Here is a 27,574-nt window from a genome sequence, read left to right on the forward strand (position 1 = left end):
AGTATATCAGAATCATCTGGATCGTTTTTTATAACACAGCTTTCTGGATCCCACCCCCAGAGTGTCCTATTCATTGGGTCTGGGATGGGACCCAGGAATTTGTTTTTCTAACAAGTTCCTAGGTGATGCTGATGCTGCTGGCCCAGGGACCATACTTTGAGAATCAATGACCTTTCTATCAAGTAATACCAAATAGGTAGGCATGATGACATTGAATCTACACCTTTGGACTATTTGATGTGTCCCAGCTTTTGTACTAAAAAAATAATGCCAAAAGACATACAGTGCTTAAGACTCAAGTTAATTTAATTCCATAATCATAAGGCAGAACAGTACCAATTTCAGTACATGGAGAGTTCTGTACTTAATTTTGACTGACCCACATAGAGCAAATGTGATTCATCTGACTTAAAATTGAAAACCCAAATAACCTCGGTTGTGAAACACAATATATTTTTATGATGGGGCCTAAAAGGAGACAAATTGGTTATTAGAATGATAGGAGTGATTTGGCCAAAGGTACACAGGGAGTAAGTTGCTCAGACATTAAGCAAACTAACAAGAAAATTATGAAAACTTTACAAATAAGCAGGGTAGAATATTTTCACTAAACATGAGTCCAGGGTCTGAGCTATACAGATATAAGAATTTTCTCCTGAATATTTACTTTCTTGGTTATACAGGGGAAGTAATTCTGAGGAAGATTTATTTGTAAGGTTTACTTTCATCTAAGCAAGAAGAAATCTATTGTGCAATAATGAAAAAAAAAAAAGGTCTGTTCTCTGGGTGTTCAACACTTATAAGGATTCATGAGTTATTTATTTAGAAAATCACATACCCAGGGACATTGACCCTGTTCAAAATTTAGGCTTTATAGGAAATTATAAAATTCAGTTGCTCTATACTCTAGAGAGTAAAGCAGTTCACCCGAACATGAAAAACTGTGAAATGAAAGAACAAGAATTACAGTGGGTCCCTTTTTTTGTAAGTATGGAGCCTGCCTGGAATCAGCCTACAGGACTCGCTTCAAAAGGTGAGCAGTGATGACGATCAATAATGTGATTTTTCTAGGAGATGATCTGGAACAAGAAGATAATTCACATACCAGGAAGGTAACATTCAGACAGCCAAGGAAGCTAATGATTATTTCTTCTGACTATTCTGCCCTTGATGAAAAATTTTAATACAATTATCTTTTTCTCAGTTATATTTACAAAGGAGACAGTAGCAATGAGAATGTCTTTATTTGAAGAAAGGAGAGGATACAAAGAAATTCTGCCCTGCCTTCTGCCAGTGACAGTTTTATTTAGGAGCAGTTCCACTCTCCATTGCTCCTTCTTTTATCACCCGATTTAATATTTCAGAAAAGTTATCCAAGAACGGGTTCTTGTGGTTGTCTTTCTTGGCACCATTCTATGGCTTCTCTGTGTATTCAGAGTGTTCTTCTGCCTTGAGGAGGTGAAGTTCATGCCTAAGCGTGTACAGAAACCCAAGGTCCAGTGCCCCTCCCAGGGCCCTCAGAGTGAGTTTTCAGGAAGTCAAGTTGGCACACCTGCCATCCATCGTCATCAAGCAGCGTCATCAGGAAGGGAGGTGGCCCTGTGGCCCCACTGTTTCTTTCCCTCTCTCCCATTTTCAGTCTTGGGTGTGTCCTTCCTGCCCTGACTCTGTCCAGGCATGGCCAGCCTATGAGATGACCCCAGCATATCTGCTTTCCTCGTACTCTTGCTCCATCACCTCACAGAGCTACCAGAGATGGAAAGCTCCATGAATTTCTCGTGACAGTCAAGACACGGATGGGTGGGGAAAAGACAGTGTCTTCTATTAACTGTCCTCTGTCTTGTTTCTACCTGTTCTTCTGAAGCTGTAATTGGAGTAAACATAAGGCCTCATAAAAGAAGTTTTACACAGTATGATTTCCTTTCTTGTTGTGGAGTGCAAATGCAGAGCATATAGATATGTCACCCCATCCTTCCCTTTTCGGCTCCAAGCTGAAGAATTCCAACAAAATCATGCACTCAAGCTTCCTCTTGACAAGTAGCTCACTTCCCACCTCCCAGTTCTGTCCACATCTTACTCTGGCAACTAAAAGTTCTGTATTCCCTCTTTAAAACATTTTAGTGTTTAATGAACTTACAGAGTTCATTAAACTTAATGTTTAATGAAATTCCCTCCTTTCCATGTTAGCTACTAAAATCTGATTCCTATAAAACTGTAAGCCCCAATTTCATCTTCTCGTCTAAATCTGTGCCATCTCTGTGTTATCCCAAAATTTCTGTTGGGTGACCTTTACGAAGTCACTTGACTTGTTCTTGAACTTTATCCTTGTTTGACCCTTTAATGATTATCAGCTCTTTTCTTTTCCCTCTTCCTACAGGGTTCTCCCCTCAAGAGCTGTAACTCTTCAATTTCACAGTCTTCCCATACATTGCCTTTCAAATCTGTCCCACACTAGGTCTGACTGTGTTTGCTTTTCACTTAACTCCCTCGCCATTCATAGAGAGGTAGTAATACTAAACTGGTAGTGTTTATGAAGAACGCTTAGAAAAGTGATGTTACTTATATAAAAGCTTTTAAAAATGTCATCTTTATTCACTTTTGAAGTTTTAATGAAATTATGAAATGAATTATTTTTCTTCATCTTTGGAGTAAAATTTGTATGTTTAAGGATATATTTTTTTTAAAACAAGGGAAGCCAGAGTAGCTGGTTGAAATGGAATAAATCCTTACCAAAAAGAAAGTGACCTAAAATATAGTGGGTATGAAAATATTTCTTTTTATCCCTGAATATGACAAAAATGAACTCTGGTTTGGGAATTAGGTAAGCTGATGCTTTTTATAGTTTTTTTCTCACTAAGAAAAAGAGAAAACTATTTGCACATTAAATTAGATGATATATATTCATATATGTATTTCCTAGGAAATAGTCAAAATATTTTAAAACCTGATTAAAGATGATACAAGATAAAATACAGTGTACAGTGACCGAGAACTCACTGCTTCAAAAAATGCTCATTTAGTAGATATATCATAATGATTAAGACTGTTTTCAAAGAAAATTTAAGGATTCTAAAAATCTGCAGAAATATATCAAAAGCCAAAGACAATAATTAATATACCAAATATATACAGAAATATATCAAAGGCCAAAGATGATAATAAATATAAAAATGTGATTCAAAAAATTGCATTTATGTGATTCAGAATGCTTTTGAGTTTAAGAATAACTTCTAAGTTGATTATTTGCAAATGATAGCTGTCTTGGATCATGTTCTCCAAAGAGACCTAAATACAAGCGGCTGCGCACAAGAGTTTTATTAAGTAAAGGTTTCCAGGAGACAAGAGTAAGAGAGTGGAGGAAACAGGACAGTGAAGGAACAGAAGCCAACCCAGGATGAGCTTTCAGGTGAAGTCCCAGCCTCAGCCTGGGAGTGTGTTCTGCCCCAAGGCAGGGTAGCTGGGCTTTCATGCCCCTGCACCTGTCACCCCTAGCTGTAGCGCTCTGAGCAGAAATAGCCTCCCAGGCATTTCCCGTTCTCTGTGCAAGGGGGTCAAGTGCTCCAGGAGGCCAAAGACAGTCAAAGGTCAGAGGGTCAGTTGTTAGGAGGGAATCAGGCAGGCCCTGGGGAATGGATGTCCAGCCAGTAAAGGGAACCAGCAAGCATCAGGGTGGGTGTTAATAGTTTCCTACAGGAGCTTTATTAAAATTTCCTGGAAAGTAGAAAATCACCCTGGATTTAATGAACTTTCTATTATATAAAGTTCTTGACATGAACAGCTGGCTTCATTACGTGTACTTACATTAGGGTTGAGGTTGGTCAATAGTTGAATGAAAAAGAGTTTACCTCTGGTGAAATTACAGCATCCAGGCAGGACCTTGGGAATGATGTGTTCACTGACTAAGTGACTATTCTTCTAGGGACAATTCATTAAGCATGGTACTCCCCATTAGACATATCCAGTCCTTATCCCAACAAATGAGCATTGGAAGAAGCTCAGCTGGATTCCTTTTGTCTTACCAGAAAGCAAAAAGTGATCTTAAGAAGCAAGTCTTCTTTGAAAAGAAAAAAAAAAAGTGACATTATTACATACTTGTCAACTTCAAATATTTCATTTTAGAAGCTATATTAACTCCTTGCATGTTCAGGGTGTCATGTGAGATTAAAAGTTCATCAAAGTCCTATGGTTGCTGCTTTTCCTGCATGCCATAAGTTCTGGTATATTGTGTTTTCATTTTTGCTTGTTTTAAGATATTTTCTATTTTCCCTTTTGATTTCTTTTTTGATTAATTGGTTGGTTGTTCAAGAGTATGTTGTTTAATTTCCATGAATCGCAGGTTTTAAAAAAGCCTTAGAATGTCCTTGATTAAGCAGTAAAATTTTTATTAAATCTTAAAAAAAAAATCTTGTGGTTGCCAGAATCCTGGGAGAGGCATGGCAAGGTAAAAAACAAACTTCTGGGCAGGAACATTTGTGATAATATGTAGGAATGATTAGCTGAAGAAGAAAAATGAGACAATCTGGTTAGACATTACAGTGTGGCTACCAGGGAAGGAAAGGATAAATGCCATTTTTGTATACTTCAGAAAATTTGGAAGTCATCAGACATTCCATGATTGTGTAATTGAAAAGAAAAGGAAATACATCAGTTGCCAGCTCAGTTGTCTCATGCACAAGGTTGAATCACAACATCAGGAAACAGGCGAAGCGTCTTTAGAACCTCTCCTTGACTTTGTGTGGGCTCCAGGGCACAATGAGGAAATCACTGCTTTAATCTATAGTGTTATTGATGCTACCAATAAAGACAGTAGTCTGAAGAAGACTTTTCTCAAACAGTCTTATTATCAGTTCTCTCATTGTTTCTAGGATTCTGTTGCAACTGTTTCTTAAATGGATCTAGGCAGCTTGTCCAATATCTTACAGAATGTCCTACAAGTTCTAGCCCTGGGGAATTAGCCATCTCTATGCGTAGCTGTTGTCTTCTCTTTAATATCTAGGACAGAGGATCTCAAACTTCAGATTGCTTCTGAATCATCCCAAAGTTTAATTAAAATACAGATCGCTGGACCCCACCCCAGAGGTTCAGATTCAGTAGGTCTCGGGTATTACCTGAGAATTTGCATTTTGCACATATTCCAAGGTGATGTTGATGCTGAGCCTGTTGGTCCAGGGGCCACATTTTAAGAACTACTGGTCTAGTCTAGGGAAATGAAAGAATTTAAGTCATATAAGCAGATAAGTGATATTCCCAAATATTACAGTAGAATAAGATTAAGAGACTAGAAGCAGCTTGCACTACCAGATTAAAAAAAACTTGGCTGGCTGTTCAGCCATAGGGAAATAGGTGTAGACCAGAAATAACATTTTAGATGATTTAAGGGGAAAGTCTGGCTATGTTTAAATTATCTGGACTTCTCAAGCGGAAATAGCTTGCCTGATTAATCGATATCATTTCCATATTTCTTTTCAAGAGACCTTTTATGGAGATTGGATTTTATGCTCACCCAAAATACCCACAAAGATAGTTTTCCACAATTATGACACTATTTGCCAAATGATGAATGCTGTTTCTAGTTAATCTGATTAGACTGAAATCAGGACTTTTGCTGAGCACAGGCTTAATAGAAAAATGTGACAATGCAATCTTTATCACTGTAATACAATTTAAAAAAAAAACTCTGAGTCTTTAACAAATGCAATATCATTATTTGTCCATAAAAATGCATGAATCCCTCCATGAGATGCCTGTTAATAAATACAAACTAGGAAAATAAAACATTGGTCATCAACTTTCATTATATTCTGAATTTATCTTTAGCATATGCGTAGATCTTCCATGTTGATTATAGAGTCTTTTTTTTCAGTTTTTAAAACGATAACCAAATAAGTTTAAAATAATCCCAGTTACTATTATTTTAAATCTCCCCAGTTTTTCATTTATCATTTTAAAAAATTGCTAAAAGATATTTTCTGAAGTAATATGGTCTAGAAACTTTTCCTTCTGCAATCGTACATGCATGGAGTTATGAATGTATCAAGTTATAAACATACATGTTGTTAGAATTAAGTTTTATTAACATTATATCTTAATACAACGTTTGGTACTATGGACATAATTTTATGTTCAGCTGCGTTACCTTTCAACTTAAGCAACTTTTCATTATTAGATGAATATATAAAAGTTTCTCAGGGCGTTAGAGAAGGAAGTAAGAAGGAGGAAATTTGGCTATTGCATAACCAGGAGCTGAACTGTCTTGCTGATTATGTGCAAAGGAAAAGTTAAATAGATATTTGCCAGTACACTTCACATTGCCTTGTGGGGACCCAGCCTCACAGCCTCTTAAAATACTGTTACATTCTATTTATCATGATATTTTTTTTCTTGTACATGAACAAAGAAATGTTATTTTTCTATTTGTATCACTCAGTTAATATTCATGCTATTTTATTAATACTGAAAAATAATTCTTTAGCAAAAAATCAGTCTGGGGGAATATGAATTATTTTCCTATCCTGTACTCAGTCTCAATGATCTTGATCAATGGGTATATTTTTCTCTAGGACTCAGTTTCCTCATCTGCAATCTCCCCCCATTCCCAAAGTCTGTGGTTCCATTACAGTAATTGTTTCCTGTTGGACATATTCAAAAAAGATGACAGCATTGCAGTCATTTTTATACTGGGAAGGGTGCCAACATATGTAAAGTCATTTGTGTTTTAATTAAATGCAGTAGAACATGGAAACAATGGGGGTAGTGTATTAGTTATCTATTGCTGCATAACAAATGACCACAAACTTAGTGGATTGAAACAACACACATGTATTATCTCACAGTTTCAAGTGGGTTAGGGTCTCACCTGCCTGGGGTCTCACAGGCTGCAGTGAAGGTGTCTACTGGGCTGTGTTCTGTGGATCTGGAGTTCCTCCTCCAAACTCATTCATGTTGTTGCCACAGTTCAGTTCCTTGTCACCATAGGACTGAGGCCCTTAGCTCTTACAGGACTTCCCTTTTCATAGACAATACAGGACAGAGCCAACACGTAAGCATCTCTGCTGCTTTGAGTCTCTCATTGTTGGATCTCTTTTGAAAGACACCCAGGATATCTCTCTTTCAGTTAAATTTAAGTCATCTGTTCAGAGACTTCAATGACACCTGCAAGATGCCTTCACATTTGCTGTATAAGGTTACATAATCATGAGAGGAATAGTCCATCACATTTGCCATACTCTGTTGGCTAGAAGCAAGCTGCAGGTCCTGACCGCACTAAGCGGGAGGGGATTGCACAGAGGCATGGGCGTCAGGGGCGGGAGTCGTGATGGCCAGCTTGGAATTCGGCTTGCTACAGGTGGGCAAAATGTTGGGTTCCTGATGCAGTTGTTTAACTGACTAGCAATTGTCACTGAAGGTCTCCGTCAGTTCTCTCATCTGCAAAGGGGAGGAATATAATACTCATGACAGTGGTGCTGCCAAGACTGGTGAGATAATATGTACGAATTATCTTACAATTCTCGGCACGTGGTTGGTTCTCTGTTGTTAAAATTATTATTGCTGTTGTTATTATTAATTATATTATTTGACTTTGCCTCTTTTAGTGATAGGAACCTTTTATCTCATTACATTAATTTTTCAGTTTTATTTCATTGGCTCAAAATTGTCAATAGTTACAGTTCATAACGCATGAACTAGTTCATTGCTTTTTCTCCATTTCAAATATTAATCTTATTGATATTTTGCATTTAACTGCAACATTAAAAGTACAACAAATTTCCTCTACAAGTTGCCTCTTACTTTGTTCTCTTATTTTGTTTTATGAACTATCTCTGGAGTACTAGATTTTCATATCACGTTTTGTTTGTTTCTTTGTTTGCATTCTGTGCTTTTCTTCTAGATGCTTTACGTATCCATTTTTGGCTTTTCTACTGGGGTCTTTTCCCTTTCACTTAGAATGAGAACTATTACAAGAATAAGGATTTATATCTACGCAGGACTCCCTGCTTGCTAGGTGGAGATCTCAGTTTAATATCTCAGTTGATTGAACAGCAGCCCACTGAGAAAGGTATTGCTGATGTTGGCATCTCTGTTTGACAGATAAGGATTCAAGGCACAGACATCTATGGTAACTGGCTTAATAATGCATAGGTTACAAATGATAATTCTGAGAGACAACTTAAGTTCTCTGCCTTCTAGTTCTATGAAATTTGCACCATATTAAACCTAGAATTTCTTAAATAAAGAAATCCAGATGTATCAACTTTCTTTTTTCTCTGCTGCATTGGTATTGATGACCTGGGCATCTCATTTCCTTGGATGTTTCCTACTCTGAGTCTCCATTGCAGACTGGGAAAAAAAGAGAAAAATCGAGGCTAAAGAATAAAGACAACAAGAGACCAGGTGAAACAGGGTTCAAGGATTTTTTGAGAGGTATACTAAATACATTTTCACTCCCTCAGAAGTGGAATCAAGTTAAGGAACAAAGAGTCTATTTTATCTGTTTCTCTTTAAAATAAAACACTTCATTAACTGACTCTAAAGTTGTTTTATTTAAACATTGGACATTTTAGGCGGGGTTGGCAGTCAATAAAACATATTAATGTCTTTTACTTTTGGGTAATCGAGGTTGAACAACTTAATGCATATACCACATGGGGAGGTATACATACCCAGCCATTAATATATTCCCTGTATAATGTTTATGACTATAATCGTTGCTCTGATTATATATTGTGTGAACTTGAAGCACATTATTATACTGGGTGACAAATGGAATTTGGTGACAATGCACAGAAATTGGTATTCTGGAAGAGGGTTGAGTTTTAAATTGTATTCTTTCTTGAGTTTTCAGTGCATTTCATGGATCATCTACTTCACAGTGTGTTGGTGGTTGATGGATTGAAATCCTTCTGCTGAATAGTAAACATCAGAGACAATTTTGGCTTCCCTTAGCTCGTCTGTCTCAGTTTTCTCATCACGCATTCAAATTATCAAAAGTAAATCCTTGATTACTGTTAATTCACTTTTGTCCATACTGACCTAGAGAAAAGGCACATCTGTCAACACTTCAGGGCATGTATCGGGGGTCCTAGGAATGTGGTCTCCAAGCTTTGCAGGGGCCATTGTGGGCCTTGGAAATAAAGGGGTTCTGTTAGTTAGTTCATTCTTCCTTTGCTGGTTCAGGTAGTCCACAGGCCTGTGGGCACCCCAACAACCTTTCCTTGTTGGATGGGCTTAGAGGCGAGAGAACAAATTTCCTCCTTTCACTTTTCTAAATGCCTCTAATGTTATGAAGTGTAACACAAAAGATATATAGTGTAGCATTTTCAACAAAAATAAAACAATTTCAATGATTGCTTGAATTTCTGAACAGAGGCATTTATTCTACAGAGTAAAATTTAATGCTAAGGACACATTAGAATAGGAGTTAGTGGCATTTGTCATTCGATAGTTTATGTTTAATAAGTCAAATCTGAGCCTAGGTTATTCACCATTAGGCACACTTTTGCATTCAGTAGGTGTAAAATTTTTATTTGACAGCTCCCTATATAAAGAAATGACTGTTTTAAGTTCATCATACAACACAGTATAAGTAGTGTATAGTTTTATCAATCATGTTCATCTAAAAAGCCTTATAATAACAACCCTGTGAATTAGTACATCAGTGCTTTTCAGTATGCTCCATGGACCAGTGGCAACAGCATCACCTGAGAGATGCAGATCCTCAGGCTTGTCTCAGTCCCGCTGAATCAGAAACTGATGGATGGTGCTCAGCCAATCTATGTTTTAACAGGTATTCTAGGTGACTCCAATGCAGCCTTTGATATAGAAAGTATTATCATACTCATTTTATAGAAGATATAATTAATGCTAAGTGTGGTCTGATAATTGGCCAAAGACATGACTAGTTAATTTTAGGGCCCTTCTTCAAACCCAGGTTTTCCACTTAAAAATCACGGGGCTTCCCTTTCTTAAAGAAAAGAGTAGGGCTTCCCTGGTAGCACAGTGGTTGAGAGTCTGCCTGCTGATGCAGGGGACGCGGGTTCATGCCCCGGTTCAGGAAGATCCCACATACTGCAGAGCGGCTGGGCCCGTGAGCCATGGCTGCTGGGCCTGTGCGTCTGGAGCCTGTGCTCCACAATGGGAGAGGCCACAACAGTGAGAGGCCCGAGTACCGCAAAAAAAAAAAAAAAAAAAAAAAAAAAAAGAGTAAAGGAATAGTAAATCCCATAAACTGGAAAACAGTAACTCTTAATTGAGAAAGGGACCATTTTCCTGCTTTCTCATCATGAAAGTGGGATGTTAAAACTATTAACACAAGAAAATTAACCTAGAAAAGTTTTAATGACACAAGTTATATTTTTGTGGTCCCATGCATTGAGTTCCTCATTTTCTTTTTAGTGGAGGAGCAAATAGGATGTAGTTAAATCCCAGAGGTGTGTCTGTTGTGTGTTAATAGAAGTGGGAGACTATTTTAATCATGGCTTTCTAACCGAATGAGTCCGTGGATGGATTTCCACCTGGGTCTTTCCTATGCCACATTACCCACGCGGAGAGTGCCCTGCGGTGGTTTTCCTGCACGCACAATTTTACACATGCTCCAGAGTCGCTATGCTATCAGAATGAAACCCTAGGGCAGCTGGCGCTAACTACCCCCCTGTGACTTGGGAACTGAATGTTTCCTCTTGAACTGAAAGTAGAAAACAGCGTTCATGATCTGTAATAGAAAAGTCTATAGAATACTGCCTGCTAAGGTCTATTTCCTTGTGAACTCAATTTGGGCTTTGTGTGTAAAAACAAATAAGTAAAGTTTAAGTCTATTGTTAATTCAACTGGAATTTCCTTGAATAGAAAATGTTATACAATTAGGAAAATGTACCGTGTATGTGTGCGTGATTTTTATTCTGCATATATATCAAACGTCATGCCACGTTTATGGAAAAGTGCATCAAACCATCAAACATACATGTCCGTGTTTTGTGAATAATTACAAAGAGGATGTGCAGATAACTACTGCTGAGGTCACAAGTGACTGATAACTCTCCACGCGCTTCTGCTGTGTGTCCAGAGTGACTTGTTTTCCGCACAGGACTCCTGACTCTGTGAATTTGTAACTGCTGTTTCCTCACCCTGGAACCCTCCCCACCGAACACACAGAATTATAAGGCTGGCAAACTCCTTTTCCTCCTCGTGCATCAGCTGAAAAGATGCCATAGCTCTTTGTAGTCCACGTCTGCAGTGCACTTTGAAATGTCTCCTTTAGAGTATAATCATTAGCTTTGTGCACGAGCTCCTCTTTGTATTTTGAGATATCATTCCTCAGTACCTAGCCTGTACCTAACACACTGCAACATTCAATAAGTAATGCTCGACTGAATTAATGACTGGCATTTCCACTTGGATAAAGCCCTCAAGCCAGCATCTCCAAAATGCAGTATCATTTTGTCCAAACTTCCAAGTCCCAGCGAGGAAGCTGGAAACCCTAGAGCTGTAGACGCCTCCTGACTTTCCTTTAGTCAATTCTACCTCCATATCATCACTCTCTTCTTTGTCCCTAACACCTCTACCCTCATTTGGTCTCCTGTCTCTCAACACTCCACTCAGTTCTGGTCTTCTAGATAAAGCTTCTTCAAGCTTGGTTCTCTTCTTGTTTCTCCTCTTTTAACAAATGTTTTTGCTGTCATTGCCATGGAGATGAAGAAACCTGGGCCAAATGCTCCACCTCCTCACGTCTGAATGCTTTGTATGCATTTGCCTAAGTGAGGCCTTGAGTCCAGCAGTTGATTCCATTGGTTTCTAACAATCACTAGGTGACCTTTGATATTGTGGCTGGTGCATCCTTGAGGGAACCATGGCGCCCGCTACTCTGTCTTGCAGGATTCTTGCTGGGTTGCCACCTGTCACGCCCCAGGCTTTGGGAGGGTTTCCACAGAGTCATGCACAATAGAGAATGGGTTAAAAAATTCACTAAAATGGGGGAAAGCAAACTCTCAAGGCCAGTGTGAGCAAAAGAAGAGAAGACGCTGTTTCCTGTCCTCCCTGCAGTCCACGGAGAGGTGTGCGGAGCCAGGTGTTCTGTTGGACCTGCTGTGTGGTTTGCACCCCAGTGGAGAGATTCCACCTCATCTTTGACCCTTATTATGCTGCAATCATGAAATCAACCTAGGCTCAGGAAAATAATCAGACCATTTTGCACCAAACATTTGGAATCAGGGGCAGCTGTTTGAAGGAATTGTCTGGGAACCCGTGGTGCCAGTCCTTGTAGATGTTGGGGCCTATGAGAAATTACAGCCGCTCCTGTCCAGATGCATTTCCTCCTGCTGGGAGATGGGGGTAGATGCCTGAATCCCACTGGCTCCTTCTCTAGAAAACAGGTTGGATGGCTCTGCTTATTGCACCACAGTCTCATCTGGCTGGTGGCAGAGTTCACCGTAAAACTCGGTGACGTGTGTGTCCCAAATTTCATGGCTCAGTGCCCTTAGCCAGACTTTCAGGGTTTCCATCCTTTTGCCCAAATCCCTTTCTGGTCTCATCTCCCATGATTTTTCTTCATATGTTCTGTGCCCCAGCAATGGAATTCTGAATGTTGGCCATGTGGATCCCCTCCCCCACTGCCACTGTGCCTCCCTTTGTGATCTTCCTCACTCTTGGATGCCCCCTTATCCCCCTCTTCTTCCCACCCACTTCCCATGCATTTTTCTCCTGCTCTGAGCACTAAGGGCCATAAAGACCTCAAGGTTATGCCCGAACCTCTGGTCCTCTCTTGTCTGGATATTTGCTCATGTGGTACACTCCAGCTGGGTGAGCCCCTTCCCTCCCCACTTCTCTGTGCTCCACAAACCTTTTTCTGAGCCTCTCAAGGAAAAATGATCTTTTCTCTGTTGACTACACCCCCCACCCCAGCAGTTACCTTTAAAGTTGGCATTAGCATGCTCTCCCTTGTCTTATGCATATACTTTACTCCACAGGTCCATCCAGAGAAGCAGCCATATCTTATATGTCTTGTACCCTAGAGTAACTTGCATGTTATAGGTGTTCAATAATATATAATGAATAAATGAAAAGATCAGGGCATAAGGGATGTGTGCAGAAGGCTGGGGTGTAGGTAGGGGAGGCAGGTCTGTGTCTTTACCTGGCCAGGTGGTCTGGGTATCCTGTGAGCTGAGGGGAGCACCTCCTTCCACTTCCCCATCCTAATCCCCCACCCCACTCACAAATCCTCACCTGCACTCAGAGTGACTCTCAGGATTATTTTTCAACAAGGGAACAGGAAGGCCTGATTCATCATGACTTAGGGGTGGCTTGCAGGATAGGATGGGGACCCAAACCACACATATGATACATTCCCAAATGTATTATGACATATATATATATATATATATATATATATATATATATATATATATATATATATATATATATATATATATATAACTGAAGAACTAGCAGGTAGCTATCTTTTTGTTTCCATTCCAATTCGATTGATAGGCAATGCATGTAAGAGGAAAAATATCCCAACAGCAGATAAATTTTCAGGCCAGTCTTAAGATAATATTATTTTTTAAAGTGATGTCAATGCTATAAAACAAAGAAAAAAGATCTGGGTGTATGCTTAATGATTTCACATTTTTGCCTTCCAGGAGACGGAGCTGTTAGATCTCAGCCTTGTCAAAGATGCCAGATGTGGGAAACACGCCAAGGCTCCCAAGGTAGGAAGTGGAGTGTAGTACACATGCCAGCTGCTGCCTTGATTATTTAGCTGTGTCCTGGTATCCATTAATTGCCCCAGTTAAAATTTTCTCTGTTGTAGATGTTATAAAATGCAATAAAACAGCCAGTCCTTTCAGAGACCAGTATGCTCTCAACACTACCATTTTTGTTAAAAGACGGAAACAACGAGCAAATATAGAGGCAGTTGGACATGGGGCTTGCTTTATGCCCTCAAATCTTATTTTTGTTTTGGAAAAAAAAAAAAATGCCAAAGTTACTGGGTAATTCTAAATATTCAAAACGTGCTTAAAAGTATTTGAAAAATTCCTTGAGCCTCGTAAGCATACGTGAACTAACCTTTTAGACAGATAAACAAGACCCTTTAGCTCAAATGCTTTGCAGTTGGAATCATTCCATCCATGAAGCCAGAGAGTGTCAAATCTTTCTGCAAATGTTCCTAGTGAACACCCGCAGACTTTGGGATCAGTTATGTGGAATGTCAACTAGCTTGGGTTTGAAAAACTTACTGAAGAAATATCTAAAGCAGTGTTTGCAGTTTATTTAGTTTGGGAAGATGGTTTAAAAATGTTGAATATGGGACTTCCCTGGCTGTCCAGTGGTTAAGACTCCGTGCTTCCACTGCAGGGGGCGTGGGTTCATTCCCTGGTCGGGGAACTAATATCCCGTATGCCATGTGGTGTGGCCAAAAAAAAAATATTGAATAAAACATACATATATTTTAAAAATTTAGATTATCTGGTAGGGTATAGTAGCAAGATGTGTTGACTTGCCATCAGAGTGGGAAACTACTCTTTACTTTATTTAAATTTTAGTACTTTAAAGACTTCTTTTGTAGCACAGAGAGAATATTGGCAAATAGGGAAGTACAGGTGCCATTCAGGGACTCTTGCCTCCTTCCATAATTGGTATAAAACTAGCGATTTTCTATTTGAGTATCTACCTGCAACTTTTGTTTTATTCCTTAAAAAGTCAAAACACTTTCTTTGACATCAAAAATTAGCTGTTGCTGTGGAGATGCAGGAAGGGAAAAAGTCACCTACAATGATTATTCTTCAGATACCTAACAGTGCTGTAGTTGCTGGTAAATTTTTTCATAGAGCAAACAGGCAAATGATGTTTTTATTGCTGAAGGGGTTAAGATGATCTACAGGAAAATGTGGAAAATGAAAAGAGAGGAAAATCAGAATTATTTTCAAGAAGGTTTCTATAAGTGTTTCATGTGAAAACGGCCCATTATTTACATTCATCTCTTAGTAATACAATGGTATTTCAATGGTTTGGTCTTTCGGTTTTGTATCAAGCTTATCATCATTAATGCTTTGTTGATGATTTAAAATTGTTCAATTTTCAGGGTAGAAAACAAATTTTTTCTTCTTCTCTCAACAACATTTCAACCAGGTTTCATGTAAGCCTGTTATTGATAGCTCTGAGAACTATATTGATAACAGTTATAAAGTTTGTCTTTCAACTCAAGTTTATTGGCCTAACTTGAAGTTTCATTGTCAATATTGGTTAAAGACAGTTGCCTACCCTCTATCAGACCCCCTTTGTTTCTGGGCTTAGGGAATTCAAGTCAATTCTTCTGACACATGGAGACTTTCTTTCAGGCTTGACTCTTTTACTGCAGCCCACAGCCTGCTTATCAGTTAAGTGTTTCATTTCTGTACGTGGTTTGATAAATGTCTGTTGAATGATGAGAAATGAACAGAACTAGGGTGTGTACTCTGCTCAGTTGATAAACCACTATTAGATTCTAAAAGGCTTTTATTGAGGACAGATTTCTACACTCAGAATGCTCTGGTTTTTACTGTTTTTTTCCACTAAGATTTGCTTTCTCTGTGGATTATCCATGTTCTTGGCTTTTTTTCACTTCCTATTCCCTGCTGGGGTTCAAGCACCTCAATCTATTTTAATATTTTCAAAGCCGGGTTCTGTCACATGTTACCTATGTGGAATTCCTGAGACTTCTTCCTCACTGACTAAAGAGTGATACTACTAATACCTAATGCTACTAATAATAAATGACTACTTCATATCATTGCTGTAAGGATTAAATAAAATAATTCATTGGCAAAGATTTAGGAGAGAAGTTCTCAAATTTAAGAGCTTGTAGAATTACCTGGAGAGCTTTAAAAAAAGGCTGATCCTTGTTGTCTACTTCCAGAGATGCTACAAGAATCTAATTAAATGTGCAATGTGGCATCAGGGTTTTGAAAAGTAAATTTGCCACAAAATTTGAACACCGCTGCCTGAACTCATCACCACTCTATAGTAAACACCCATTAAGTAGTAGCCACTGTTGTTGGTATTATCATCATTATATTTGTGTTTATTATTATTAAAATTACAATTCAGATTTGTAGGAAGTCAGATACATTTATTTCCCTCAACTTGGAAAAGTTGATGTTATAAAGAGAGATTGGAGCAGGGGCTTGGCTGAAAGGGGCTTGGTGGATAGACAGGCAAGAAAGAAGTAAGTATTAATACAAGTTCTAAAATCTTTAAGTTGCAAAAGAAAACCTTGGCTTGAACTGGATAAATAAAAAGATAATTTATTAAAAAATGATTGGAATCTATTGAACAATTCAATGGGATTTCTGGGTTTAGATGAAGTCGCATTCAGCTGCTCAAACAATTGTCACCAAAGAATAGGTGCCTCTTTCTCTCACCAAACTAGCTTCCAAGGGGCTGGAAGGGATTCCCTTTCCATCCTCAGGGTCCCCATGGTGGCCACCTCTGCACACCATCCCTGGCAGCTCCCAGCTTCCCATGTGGCAGCAGTTCTATGTGGCAGGGACCAAAGGAGAAGCTTGTTTCCTCCAGAGTATTCCAGAATGATTGCAGCATAGCCACCTCATAGAAGGGGGCATATGGACCGGAGGAGGAAAACTAAATAAGAGGGGACCACTGTGTTGGCTAGAACAGAAGCAGCAGGACAATTACAAAGTGTGAAAACACCAACCAGTATGGAGTGAGAAAAGCTTGGGAACTTAGGACAAGAAGGCAATATAATATGAAGACAGATTGAGTGGAAGACTTTCTGCGGGGGCTTATAGATCAGAGAGGAAGGCAGAACATGTGTGGAGCAGATACTACTTATCAAAATACCCAGGCACCCTGCAAATATTTATCTGTGTATTCATATTATTTTTGTTTTTCACAGCATCTCATTATATAAAAATTTACAGTCTAGTTGAAGATGAACTGTTTTCTATGCCTGCTGTGATTTGAACTAACATTTATAGGACATGAAAAAGCTTCTACGTGTTGCCCCATTAATGAATTTTAAATGTAGACTCCCAACACAATGCATACGATTCCAGATCTGCTTTTCTGTACACAGCTTTTGTTCAAGTTATCAGTTTTGAAATTTCTCACTGGAGAGAAATTGGGAGATTTTTATCCAAAAGGAAAAATCACACTAAAAAAATCTTATCCTTTGAAATCTAAAATGTATTTATGTTTCCTTTCTTGCTCTTTCCGTTGTCTCCCCGTCCACCTTCCCTAACTTGCCGGCCTGCCTCCCGCCCCCAGGTATATGAAGCACATGTAAAGAGAAAGGTTCTGTGTTATATACATCTTGTCTATGCCATATACACATGCTCTCTGGATCTTCATTTCAAAAGGATCTTTGCTTTTGAAAGGAGTGTTTATCACTGTGGTTTCTGATCTGTTAGTGGCATAGCATTAATAAAATGAATTAGGCCTAACTAGAATGAAAAATATCAGTGTATTGTGCAGAGCAAGTTTTCTGATACTTTTTGTGTGTGTGTGTGAGTGTATGTTCTAGAACACAACAAGAAATGTATTTTTTCTATAGGCTATCTCAGAAAGTGTTCAGCATTTCTGAATGCATTTCTGATTAAGATAGTTTCTTTTTCTTCAGGATTCTTAGGAATTATTTCATCCTTAGGAATGTTGAAAAGTAGATGGGACTAGGAAACTGGAGATGTTTTTGGGTGGTTTTGGTTGCCCACTCTGCCATTAACGAGCTTAAGTTGTTCTTTCTATCTGCACCTCTACTTCCTCATCTATGAAATGGGCGTCAGGGGAGCACAGGATTTTAGGTGTGTAAGTCTTGTTAAGTATTGATTCCAACTTTTAAGGGCAGTTAATCAAGCCAAGGCACTCCATCTTACAGATTATAAAACATGTCCAGCAGGTTTACATAACCTAAAACTTCTTACTTTGGTCATAGCAAATCAGGTGAACTTAAGAAAAAAAGTCAGGTAACATTTGAACCACGATAAGGTCTTATGCAAACAAAAAGAAAAGAAAAGAAGAAAGACATGTCAAATTTTTCATGTGAACTTCTTGAAAGTTCTAGGGTTGCTTTGGATTCCTGAGGGAGTAATACCACAGTTACAAAGGCCCTCCCAGGTTTTAGTCCATGAAAATGATGTGCTGCCTGTATGCAAGTCTCCATATGCATGCAGCAGTATCACTGAAAAATATGTCTATGGTAGTACTTTCAAACTGTATTTTGTGCAAAGAAAACTGCTTCTTTTGCTTAACTGACAATTACCTAGTTCCTCCTATCGGTAAAAGGCAGTGTATTTCAAATGTGTGATATTAATTTGAACACAGATACCTTGAATATATCGAGGTCACAATTAAATTCTAGGTGGCACAGGTACTCCCTACTTTTCGAAAGTTCACTTTACACCACTTCGATTTTTTCGAAAGGCCAACATTAGTATGTGTTTTAGCTAAATGAAAGAAATCTGAAGAGGATTTTCACTTTTACAGAACATGGCAAAAAGCAGAAAAATAGCATTCAGCTTTTGTTTGCGGCAGAGGGGCGCTTATAGAGGCAAGCCTTGAGCGGGGCACCACCAAGCTCCTTCCCTGGGAACTGTACTCAGCATCAAGCCACCCCAGGTTTGTGCTATGTCTGTGAGCATCTCTGCTTTTTCTCAGTTTATTTTGTGTCCCCCTTAGCAAGATGTGTCCTAAGGTAATTGCTTCTTCACTTTATGCCATTTCAGCTTGTGCAAACTTTCACAGGGATGCTCTACTTTTCGATAATGGGGGAAATCTGTATATAATATCACCACAATCACATAAGGTAGATTAGAGTAAAATTAATTTTAAAAAGCTGATCAGGTTTTGTTTTCCTAATCGTTATTTACAAATGATGGCTGTTCAATTTCATTATTGTTTTGACAAATGGACATTGAGTACCTGTTTCTGCCAGCCACTGTTCTGGGCAGTAGGAAAACAACAATGAACAAAAAAGACAAATAACTCTGTTCTCATATAACATTCCTTTTCGGAGTAGAGAACGTTCTCATATAACATTCCTTTTCGGTGGTAGTGGTAAACTGGCTTTCAAAAAAAGAGAAAGAAAGGAAAAGAAAGGAAGGAAGGAAGGAAGGAAGAAAGATGGAGGGAAGGAGGGAAGGAAATCCCTGGTTTGTTGTGTTTCCTGGTTTCCTTTGGGTGAATATTCCGAACCTGATCGGTTTCAAACCACACTCTGACATCACCGAGAGTTGGAAAGCAGTATATACCACAGCCTTCAGCCCTGTGAGCAGGCTCCCTCCGGCACCCCTCTGGGTGAGGGAAACAGATAACTGATAAGTCCCACAGAGACAAATACAACAAGGACAGGAGACCATAGACCATGAGTGATAAAGAGGCTTCTTGTTTAATTGAGCCCTAGTGAGTAAGTTCTCTTGATAAGATGAGATCATATAAGCAGAGACATGAATTAAGAGAAGGAGAAGCATTCCAGGCAGAGAGGGCACAGAAAGAGCAAAGGCCCTGAGATAGGAACAAGCTTGGCATATTTGAAGACCAAATATGAGGCCAGTGTGGCTACAGTGGAGTGCAGCAAAGAAAGGTGAAAGTCAGAGAGGTGGCTGAGGGCCACATTATTTTGGGCTTCGTAGGCCATGGTAATGATTTTGGCTTTTCCTCTGAGAAACATGGGAAAGGATCTGAATGTTCTGAGCAGGGGAGAGACAAAGATCTGACCTAGCTTTTGAGAACATCACTGGCCACAGCCTTGAGAACAGACCACAGAGGATAAAGAAAAAAGCAGAGAGACCAACTAAATGGCTGTTGCAAATATCCTGGTCAGTGTTGATGATAAATTTTGACCAAAAGGTGTAGAAAAACACCAAAATCTGAATATGTTTTAAAGGCAGAACCACAGGATTTGTCAATGCATTGGATGGGAAGTACTGGGAAAAGAAAGGATTCAAGAACAACTCTGAGTGCTTTGACCTGGGAAAGTGGGAGAATTGAGTTGCCATATCCTGAGATGGGAAGGAAGAAGCACATTTAAACAGAAAAATTCAGCTTGGTTTTTGGATATTTAAAGTTTGAGATGCCTATTAGACTTCTATCTGATATCATATTTGGATCTACAAATCTGGAGGTCAGGGAAAAGGTTGGCCATGGAGTTATAAATAACTTTGATTCTTTAAAGCTCAAAGCCAAGGGAGGTCTCCTAAGGAAGGTAGGTGTCCAAGAAAGTTCTGGTATCTAAACCCTGGGGCCTCCAGCATTTAGACTTTGAGGAGATGAGGAGGAACCAATAAAAGAGACTGAGACTGGTATATTCCCCCAAAGAATGGAAAGCAGGAACCTTAAAGATACTTGTATACCCGTGTTCATAGTAACATTACCTACAATGACCAAAAGGTGAAAAAACCCAAATGTCAATCAGTAGATGAATGGATATACAAAATGTACTAGATACACAAAATGAAATATTATTCAGCCTTAGAAATGAATGACGTTTTAACACAGGCTACAACATGGATAAATTTAGGAGAAATTATGCTAAGTGAAATAAGCCAGACACAAAATGACAAACATGTGACTCCACTTATATGCGGCAGCTAGAGTAGTCAAATCCATAGAGCAGAAAGGAGAATGGCGGTTTCCAGGGACTGGGGGTAGGGGGTAGGGGGAGTTACTGTTTACTGGGGACAGAGTTTCAGTTTGAGATGATGAAAGTCTCTGCAGATAAATGGCGGTAATATTGTGCAACAACCTAAATTTACTTAATGTCACTAAGCTGCATCACTTGACAACCATTAAAATGATAAATTTTATGGTATATATATTTTGCCACAATAAAAAAAAAAGAAAAAAAAAGAGAGACTGAGAAGGAACAGCCAGTGAGGAGGGAGGAGAATCAGAAGTGAGCATATCTTGGACACCTAAAGAAGTATTTCAAGAAGGAGGGAGTTGTCATTTGGGTAAAATGTTGGAATTTCCTTCTAGTCCTTTTTTTTTTTTTCACTTTTACATACTTGTAACTTTATTGAGATATCATTTTATATATGCTTTAAATGTTTTCCCTATATCAATAGCATCAAATATGTTATTTATTTAAGGGCTGTCAAATCTTCGATAGCTCATCATAGAATCTGGATGCCAATATGTAAATCTCATAATGAGCTGTTATTTGGATGTTATACAACAGTGGTTTCAATGAATCATCCATGAGTACTGGAGTTGTGCTTTATTTACTGTCCCCTTTTGTTGATTATAAGCTATTTCCCTGACTTTGAACAGATTTCACCATTGTGTGAAGCCGCAGTCATAAAATTTGGTGTAGATATTTGAGGTTTACTAAAGAATAAGAAAACCCTTTATACAACAAAATAAAGGTTTCTCTCTCTCTCCATTCAGTTGCTGAGGAGATTTACCTTCAGTCCATAATCTTGGTTCCAACTATTTCTTAATTTACCTGACATGGTGCAATAGTTGATTTGGGGGTGTGGGGTGTGCATTTTGGGGGGTAATTTTGTTTACATAAATGTTTATTTACATCTTTACGAAATGGAGAAAAATAGGGCTAAAAATCCACAGAATTATCAGTGTGTGTGTAATGGTTTTGACAACTATTCACATTTATCTCCAGATGTAAATTATATGGCATAGTTCCTTTTTCATGTTCATTAAATTCCATAGATGTCAGTGGTTTCCTTGGAAACGAAAACCTTTATATAACTAGTTGGAGATTTGGTAGCAGAAATATCAGGATGCTGAGGGAGGTAAGGAATGGTTCCCTCAGTAGATCTTTGCATTTAAAACTCCTCTGTCTTTTCCACCTGCCCCTCAACCTCATGGCTGTTCAATAGTGAACAAGAGAAGATTTTTAAAGCTACCATTAAAGTATAGAATATCTTCTCTAACGGTTAAAAACTTTTAACTTTTTTATAAGCAATCACAGCTAAGCTACGTCTTGTCTGGGATGTTGATATAAATTCCCAAATTTGAGAAGGCATTGGATTGTCTCTTATCAACAATTAAATCTGAGCATTTGAGTGATGCCACCATTACTCAGTATATATATATATATATATATATATATATATATATATATATATATGTGTGTGTGTGTGTGTGTGTGTGTGTGTGTGTGTGTGTGTGTGTGTCCATCTGTAAAATATGGTGAACTAAACATGTGTATGGCTGAATAAAGATTCCATTTTGCTTTTTTTTCATTTTGCTTTTAATAATAGCAAGCGTCTGTCTTAGTATCTACTGCCACAGAGTTCAAAAGGCCCCTGAAGAGTTGTGGAAGGGGAAGGGGGAGGCCACAGTTCTGGCAAAGGTTAATAAAAGATGAAAGACATGGCAGCTAAGAGCATTCTCACGATGACCAGAGTGGACCCCTCGTCGAAGACAGTATTAGTTCCATGCGGTAACTAAACCCCAGGTCTTTTCAGAAGGTTCCGACTCATTCTATCACTGCTTCTATCTGGTGTAATTTCAATCTAAATCCAATCTGTTTTACATACAATGGTACAGAGTTGCATTTTGGAAACATTTCTCAATTTTAATTCTTTTGAATGAAATATTACGCCACCTTGTGGATATACTTGATATTAATTTCTTAAGTTAATTCAAAATAGTGAACTGCTCTCTAAGCCAGGGTTTTCAAACTTTGGTTCTAATATAAAGATATGAGAGGCACCGGAGGAGTTTTTAAAATCTTGATGTCCAGGCCACATCCATATCAATTAAATCAAAATGTCTGATGTGGGGCTTAAGCATCACTTTTTTCTTTAAAGCTCCCCAGCGATTCCTGTGTTTAACCAAATCTGAGAACCATTGCTCTCAGTAAAGAGTGTCAGCTTAAATGGATGTTTCTCTTTTTAAAGTAAGGACTCTATGCAGTAAGGCATTGAGAACTTTCCTACAATATTCTCTTGTCAAAAGGACTACTTTTCAGTCTAGTCTTCCTTCAACTTGCCCAGCTATACTTAATATAATAAGTGTGCCATAGTACTTGTATGAGAGTTTTCCAGCTGCCATAACAAAGTACCAAAGACAGGGTGACTTAAACAACAGAAATTTATATTCTCATCATTCTGGAGGTTTGAAGTCTGAGATCAGGTGTTGGCAGGCTTGGTTTCTTCTGAAGCCTCTCTCCTTGGCTTGTAGATGGCTGTCTTTTCCCTTTGCCTTCATATGGTCCTCCCTGTATACCTATCTGTGTCCTGGTTTTCTCTTCTTATAAGGACCCCAGTCATATTGGACTAGGGTCCACCCTTATTACCTCATTTTAACATAATTAACTCTTTAAAGACTTTATCCTCATATATAATCATACTCTGGCAGGGGCAGTTAGGGATTCAACATATGAATATAGGTGGGGGGAGCACAACTCAGCCCATAACTGTATTTTCTCACTACATTACAAAGGATTATTTCACAATAAATCTAATATAAATAAGTAGATTTTTTTCTTTATAATCAATAGTCAAAATGGATATAAATGTGTAGCTGGAATCATTTCAGAAATAGATATCATTTATTGCTTTTACAGAGGGCCTTTATTGCAGCTTAGGTTGTTTTTGTTTCATCAGCACAGTCATACACATTCTTCTATACCCCAGACCCCCAATAAGTGTCTTTGCACATCTAAGTTCCTAATACAGTATAGTCATTATGTGTACAAACTTTGGGGTCAGATGCCCAAGCCTCAAAGCCAATTACTAGCTATATAACCCAGGAGGTTATTCCATATCTCTGAGATTTAGTTGCCCCGTTTGAATTTTGGAAATAATCTCTATGTCTATCTTATCTGGTTACTATAAGGACTCAGCATTACAATGCATGTAAAGCCCTTAACACAACTCTCATGTTCATTGTATGTGTTAACTACATTTTAGTTATCATCCTTAATGACTTTTAGTAAGTAAATAAAATGTATAACTGATGCTCATGTGATGTACTGTAGTAGGCAAAAGCAAACTAGAGTTTCATAATTTACCTATTTACAGTATAACTCAGGTACTGCTATGGGCTACTCCACATGAGAAATTTATACTTTTGTAGCTTTACTTAAACCTACCTGTGAAAATCTATTTTTATATATTAACTGTAGAAAACTCAAAGCACATTTACCTTTGCAGCCAAACCACTGTCCACAGCGAACTATCACAGCAACCCATTGTACTAAGGTTTACAGTTCTTATTTAGAAAACTGCCTAGATGTGCAAAGAGTTAAATAGATTTTCCCAACAATCAGAATAATTTTAGAGCAATTTACTTTCAGTTAAGAGCAGTTAAGAACATGTTGGTATCTTTTTCTGTGTAATGAAACTGTTGAAGTAAAATTGGAAACACTGTTTGGAAATGGAAGACTAAACTTAGGGTTAGAGAGACCAAACTCAAATCCCAGTGCACGTATTAACTGAGGGATCCCAAGAAGGTTTCTTAGCTTCTCTGTGGGAATAATACCCATTAGATAGGGTTGTCTGGTAAGTTGGAATATAGTTGGTAACGAGACACGCATCCTAATATTGGACACACTTTAGGAGCTCACTCCTTGTGACTTAACTGCCTACCTGCCTTGGGTTCAATGTTGGTTTATTCTTCTTAGCACTCAGTGAGTCTGATGGGTAATTAAGCATATATATTACTTGAGCTACCTTCTTGTTGGAGATTAGGTTCTAAAGTATTTTTCATGTAATTTGACACGTGACCAACAGGGAAAAAAAACTGGAATGTGATTTGACTCATTATATAAGAGAAGAAAAAGTCGGGGGAGTAAAAGGAATGTTTATGACTACCATGGAGTCATTGTGAGAATTAAATGATGCATATACCTGAAATGGCTTCACCAGTCACAGTGTGCTATATAGTAATATTAATTTGTGAGCAGCTTGGTAGAATGGAAGGAATTTAAGAATATGTACTAGGTCTTACTGTATAGCAGAGAGAACTATATTCAATATCCTATGATAAACCATAATGGAACAGAATATGAAAAAAGAATGTATATATATATATATATATATGTATAGCTAAATCACTTTGCTATTCAGCAGAAATTAACACAACATTGTAAATCAACTATACTTCAATAAAAATAAAAAGAATATGTACTAGAAATTCATTTTTATCATCCTTCAATGGAAAATGACTGAAAATTCCTAAATTCCTTCTATTTACCACAAAAGCATAAAATCCCAGATTGCGGACTTGGAATATGATATCTAACACACAGTAAGGTATTTTCATGGATGAAAGAATACTTTCACCGTAGTTTTTCTCGTTCCTTGATGTGAACACAATTAACATTCTTAGCTGTCTAAAATGTGAAATTTCAAGTGCCTGAAGAAATAGCCTTGATTTTGTGTAAAGAGTGACATTTAAAAGACAAAATGACGTAGTGAAATATTTGCTACTTCATAGATCCTTGTTAAGGGCAGAAATAAAGTTTTCTAAGGCTACTGAACGTAACATCCATAGAGATTAATAGGAGATGGAATAGCCTAACTAATTAAGCAGAATATGTGTTGTTTGCCTGTGAGACAGGATTATTGGTTCTAACAGGTCAGAAAATTCCCATTTCAGTCTCACACACCAACACATTTTCTCCATGCCATCCAGATGTTTCTTGATACTGTAATTTGTATTCGAGCTTTACTGATTTCAGGAAAGACCAGTGGAGCTGGAAGAAGAGCTTGTTGGTCACTATTGGCTGTGAATGGATGTAATGTGAAGATGATTCACTTTATTTTCTCTTAGGGACAGAGAAAACTTTAAAAAAAAATAATTAACTCAGTATTTCTCTAAGTGAGTTCCTTGGAGTACTAACAGTTGTTATGAGATAGAAGTGTCAGATAAGTTTTTTGAATGTTGTTTTTTTACTACAGGACTTCTCAGAGCCTATGATATGTTAGACATGGATGGGGCCATTTTCCTTTTTTTTTTTTTGGACAACAGGCCCCTTTGTTAAGCATATCTCATAGGACTACTGTTATGCTGAATTAGCTTTGGTGAATGTTTCTATAGTCAGTTCTTATGAAGTTAATCATACTCCATATTGGGACTGGAACACCAGTTTAAGAGTGGTGCTTGTTCCTACAATAATGCAGATACCTAATTAGAGATGTTTAAAAACCAAATTCTTGAGTGATCTAAACCATACTTTTACCTTTCTTTAGGTAAAAATCCCTTGATGATATACAATTGAATTTTATCTTGTATTATATCGTGTATTGTTTTTAATTTTAAACTTTATTAGCATTATCCCACTTTTTTTTTAACATAGACCTTGGCTTATGACAGAAGGTCATCAGCATTGTCAGTACCTCATTTAAAACACAAGAGTTCAATTTATTTCCACAGTATCTGGGATGTAGTTTGGCATTTAGACCAGCTTAATGCATGGTGCAATGTTAGGGTGGGATTCCAGGTCTACTGATAATTCTGGAGATCATTTTCCTACAGCTTTACATCTTATCATTTGTTTAAAACTGATACCACTTAGATTTTTGGAAAGATCTGAAGTCAAGATAAAGCTTGAATTGAGGGTAAATTGAAAGTAAGTAACAGTTGGGCTTCCCTGGTTGTGCAGTGGTTAAGAATCCGCCTGCCAATGCAGGGGACACAGGTTCGAGTCCTGGTCTGGGAAGATACCACATGCTTCAGAGCAACTAAGCCCATGCGCCACAACTACTGAGCCTGTGCTCTAGAGCTCGTGTGCCACAACTACTGAGCCTGCGTGCCACAACTACTGAAGCCTGTGTGCCTAGAACCTGTGCTCCAGAACAAGAGAAGCCACTGCAATGAGAAGCCCGCGCACTGCAATGAAGAGTAGCCTCTGCTCGCCGAGCTGTTGCACACAGCAACAAAGACCCAACGCAGCCAAAAAGAAAAGTTACTTGGGGAGCAATAATTTTTAAAACCATCGCTTCTTCCTGGTTCCCTTATGGGAGTGTGTGTGCGTGTAGTTGGGGGCAGGGGGAGGCAGTGCTGATTCTCTGATCACATGAATTGACTTTAATACTCTGAAAATGAGGCTTTAACTCTGTAACCTCGTGTTAAAGGGACAGCAGTCGTTCAGAGCCCGAACCAGTGTTATCTTTGTGGCCACAGTCGGTCATCAGTTTCTTCATATCTTGATTTCCTTATTCATAAAATGAAGTTCATAATATTATTTCTCAGGGTTGTTGTGAGGATTAAAGGCCATAATATATGTTTCATAGGGCTCTGTAACCGTAGCTATCGTTATCCCCAAAACCAAAGGTCATTGGCACATACGTTTAATAGACTTGAACTCAGGGTCATTATTTGACAAATTAGACTCTTTGCTTGATCAGCTATAGTTTCAATTTTTTCCTTTAGATACTTACATTTGCCATCTATATTATGCAGTCTTTTCACTTTCTGTCAGTTTTCAATTTTAATCATATCTTGAACAACATTTAAAAAAAAAAACTTTGCTCATTATTCATATTTCAAATATTTAATTTTTAAATTGAACATTTCCTTACAAGAAGTTTTCAGGATTTGTAATATATGGTCAAAAATTGCCAAACATAACTTTTCTTTTTACAAATATTAATTAAAAATTAAATTTCATTGTTTG

The 27,574-nt window shown here is 38.1% G+C and overlaps 1 protein-coding gene across 4 annotated transcripts in view; it reads left to right on the plus strand.

Moving 5' to 3' along the window:
* The window catches only part of PLCB1 (phospholipase C beta 1), a 687,466-nt gene that overhangs the window by 221,746 nt on the left and 438,146 nt on the right, over positions 1–27,574 (plus strand). For all 4 annotated transcript variants that reach the window (XM_060120282.1, XM_060120283.1, XM_060120284.1 and 1 more), the window contains one exon: positions 13,632–13,700. In XM_060120282.1, coding sequence (XP_059976265.1) covers positions 13,632–13,700 — 69 coding nt within the window. The remainder of the gene's footprint in view (positions 1–13,631; positions 13,701–27,574) is intronic.

This window comes from Mesoplodon densirostris, chromosome 16 (assembly GCF_025265405.1).
Source record: "Mesoplodon densirostris isolate mMesDen1 chromosome 16, mMesDen1 primary haplotype, whole genome shotgun sequence".
Taxonomy (NCBI): domain Eukaryota; kingdom Metazoa; phylum Chordata; class Mammalia; order Artiodactyla; family Ziphiidae; genus Mesoplodon; species Mesoplodon densirostris.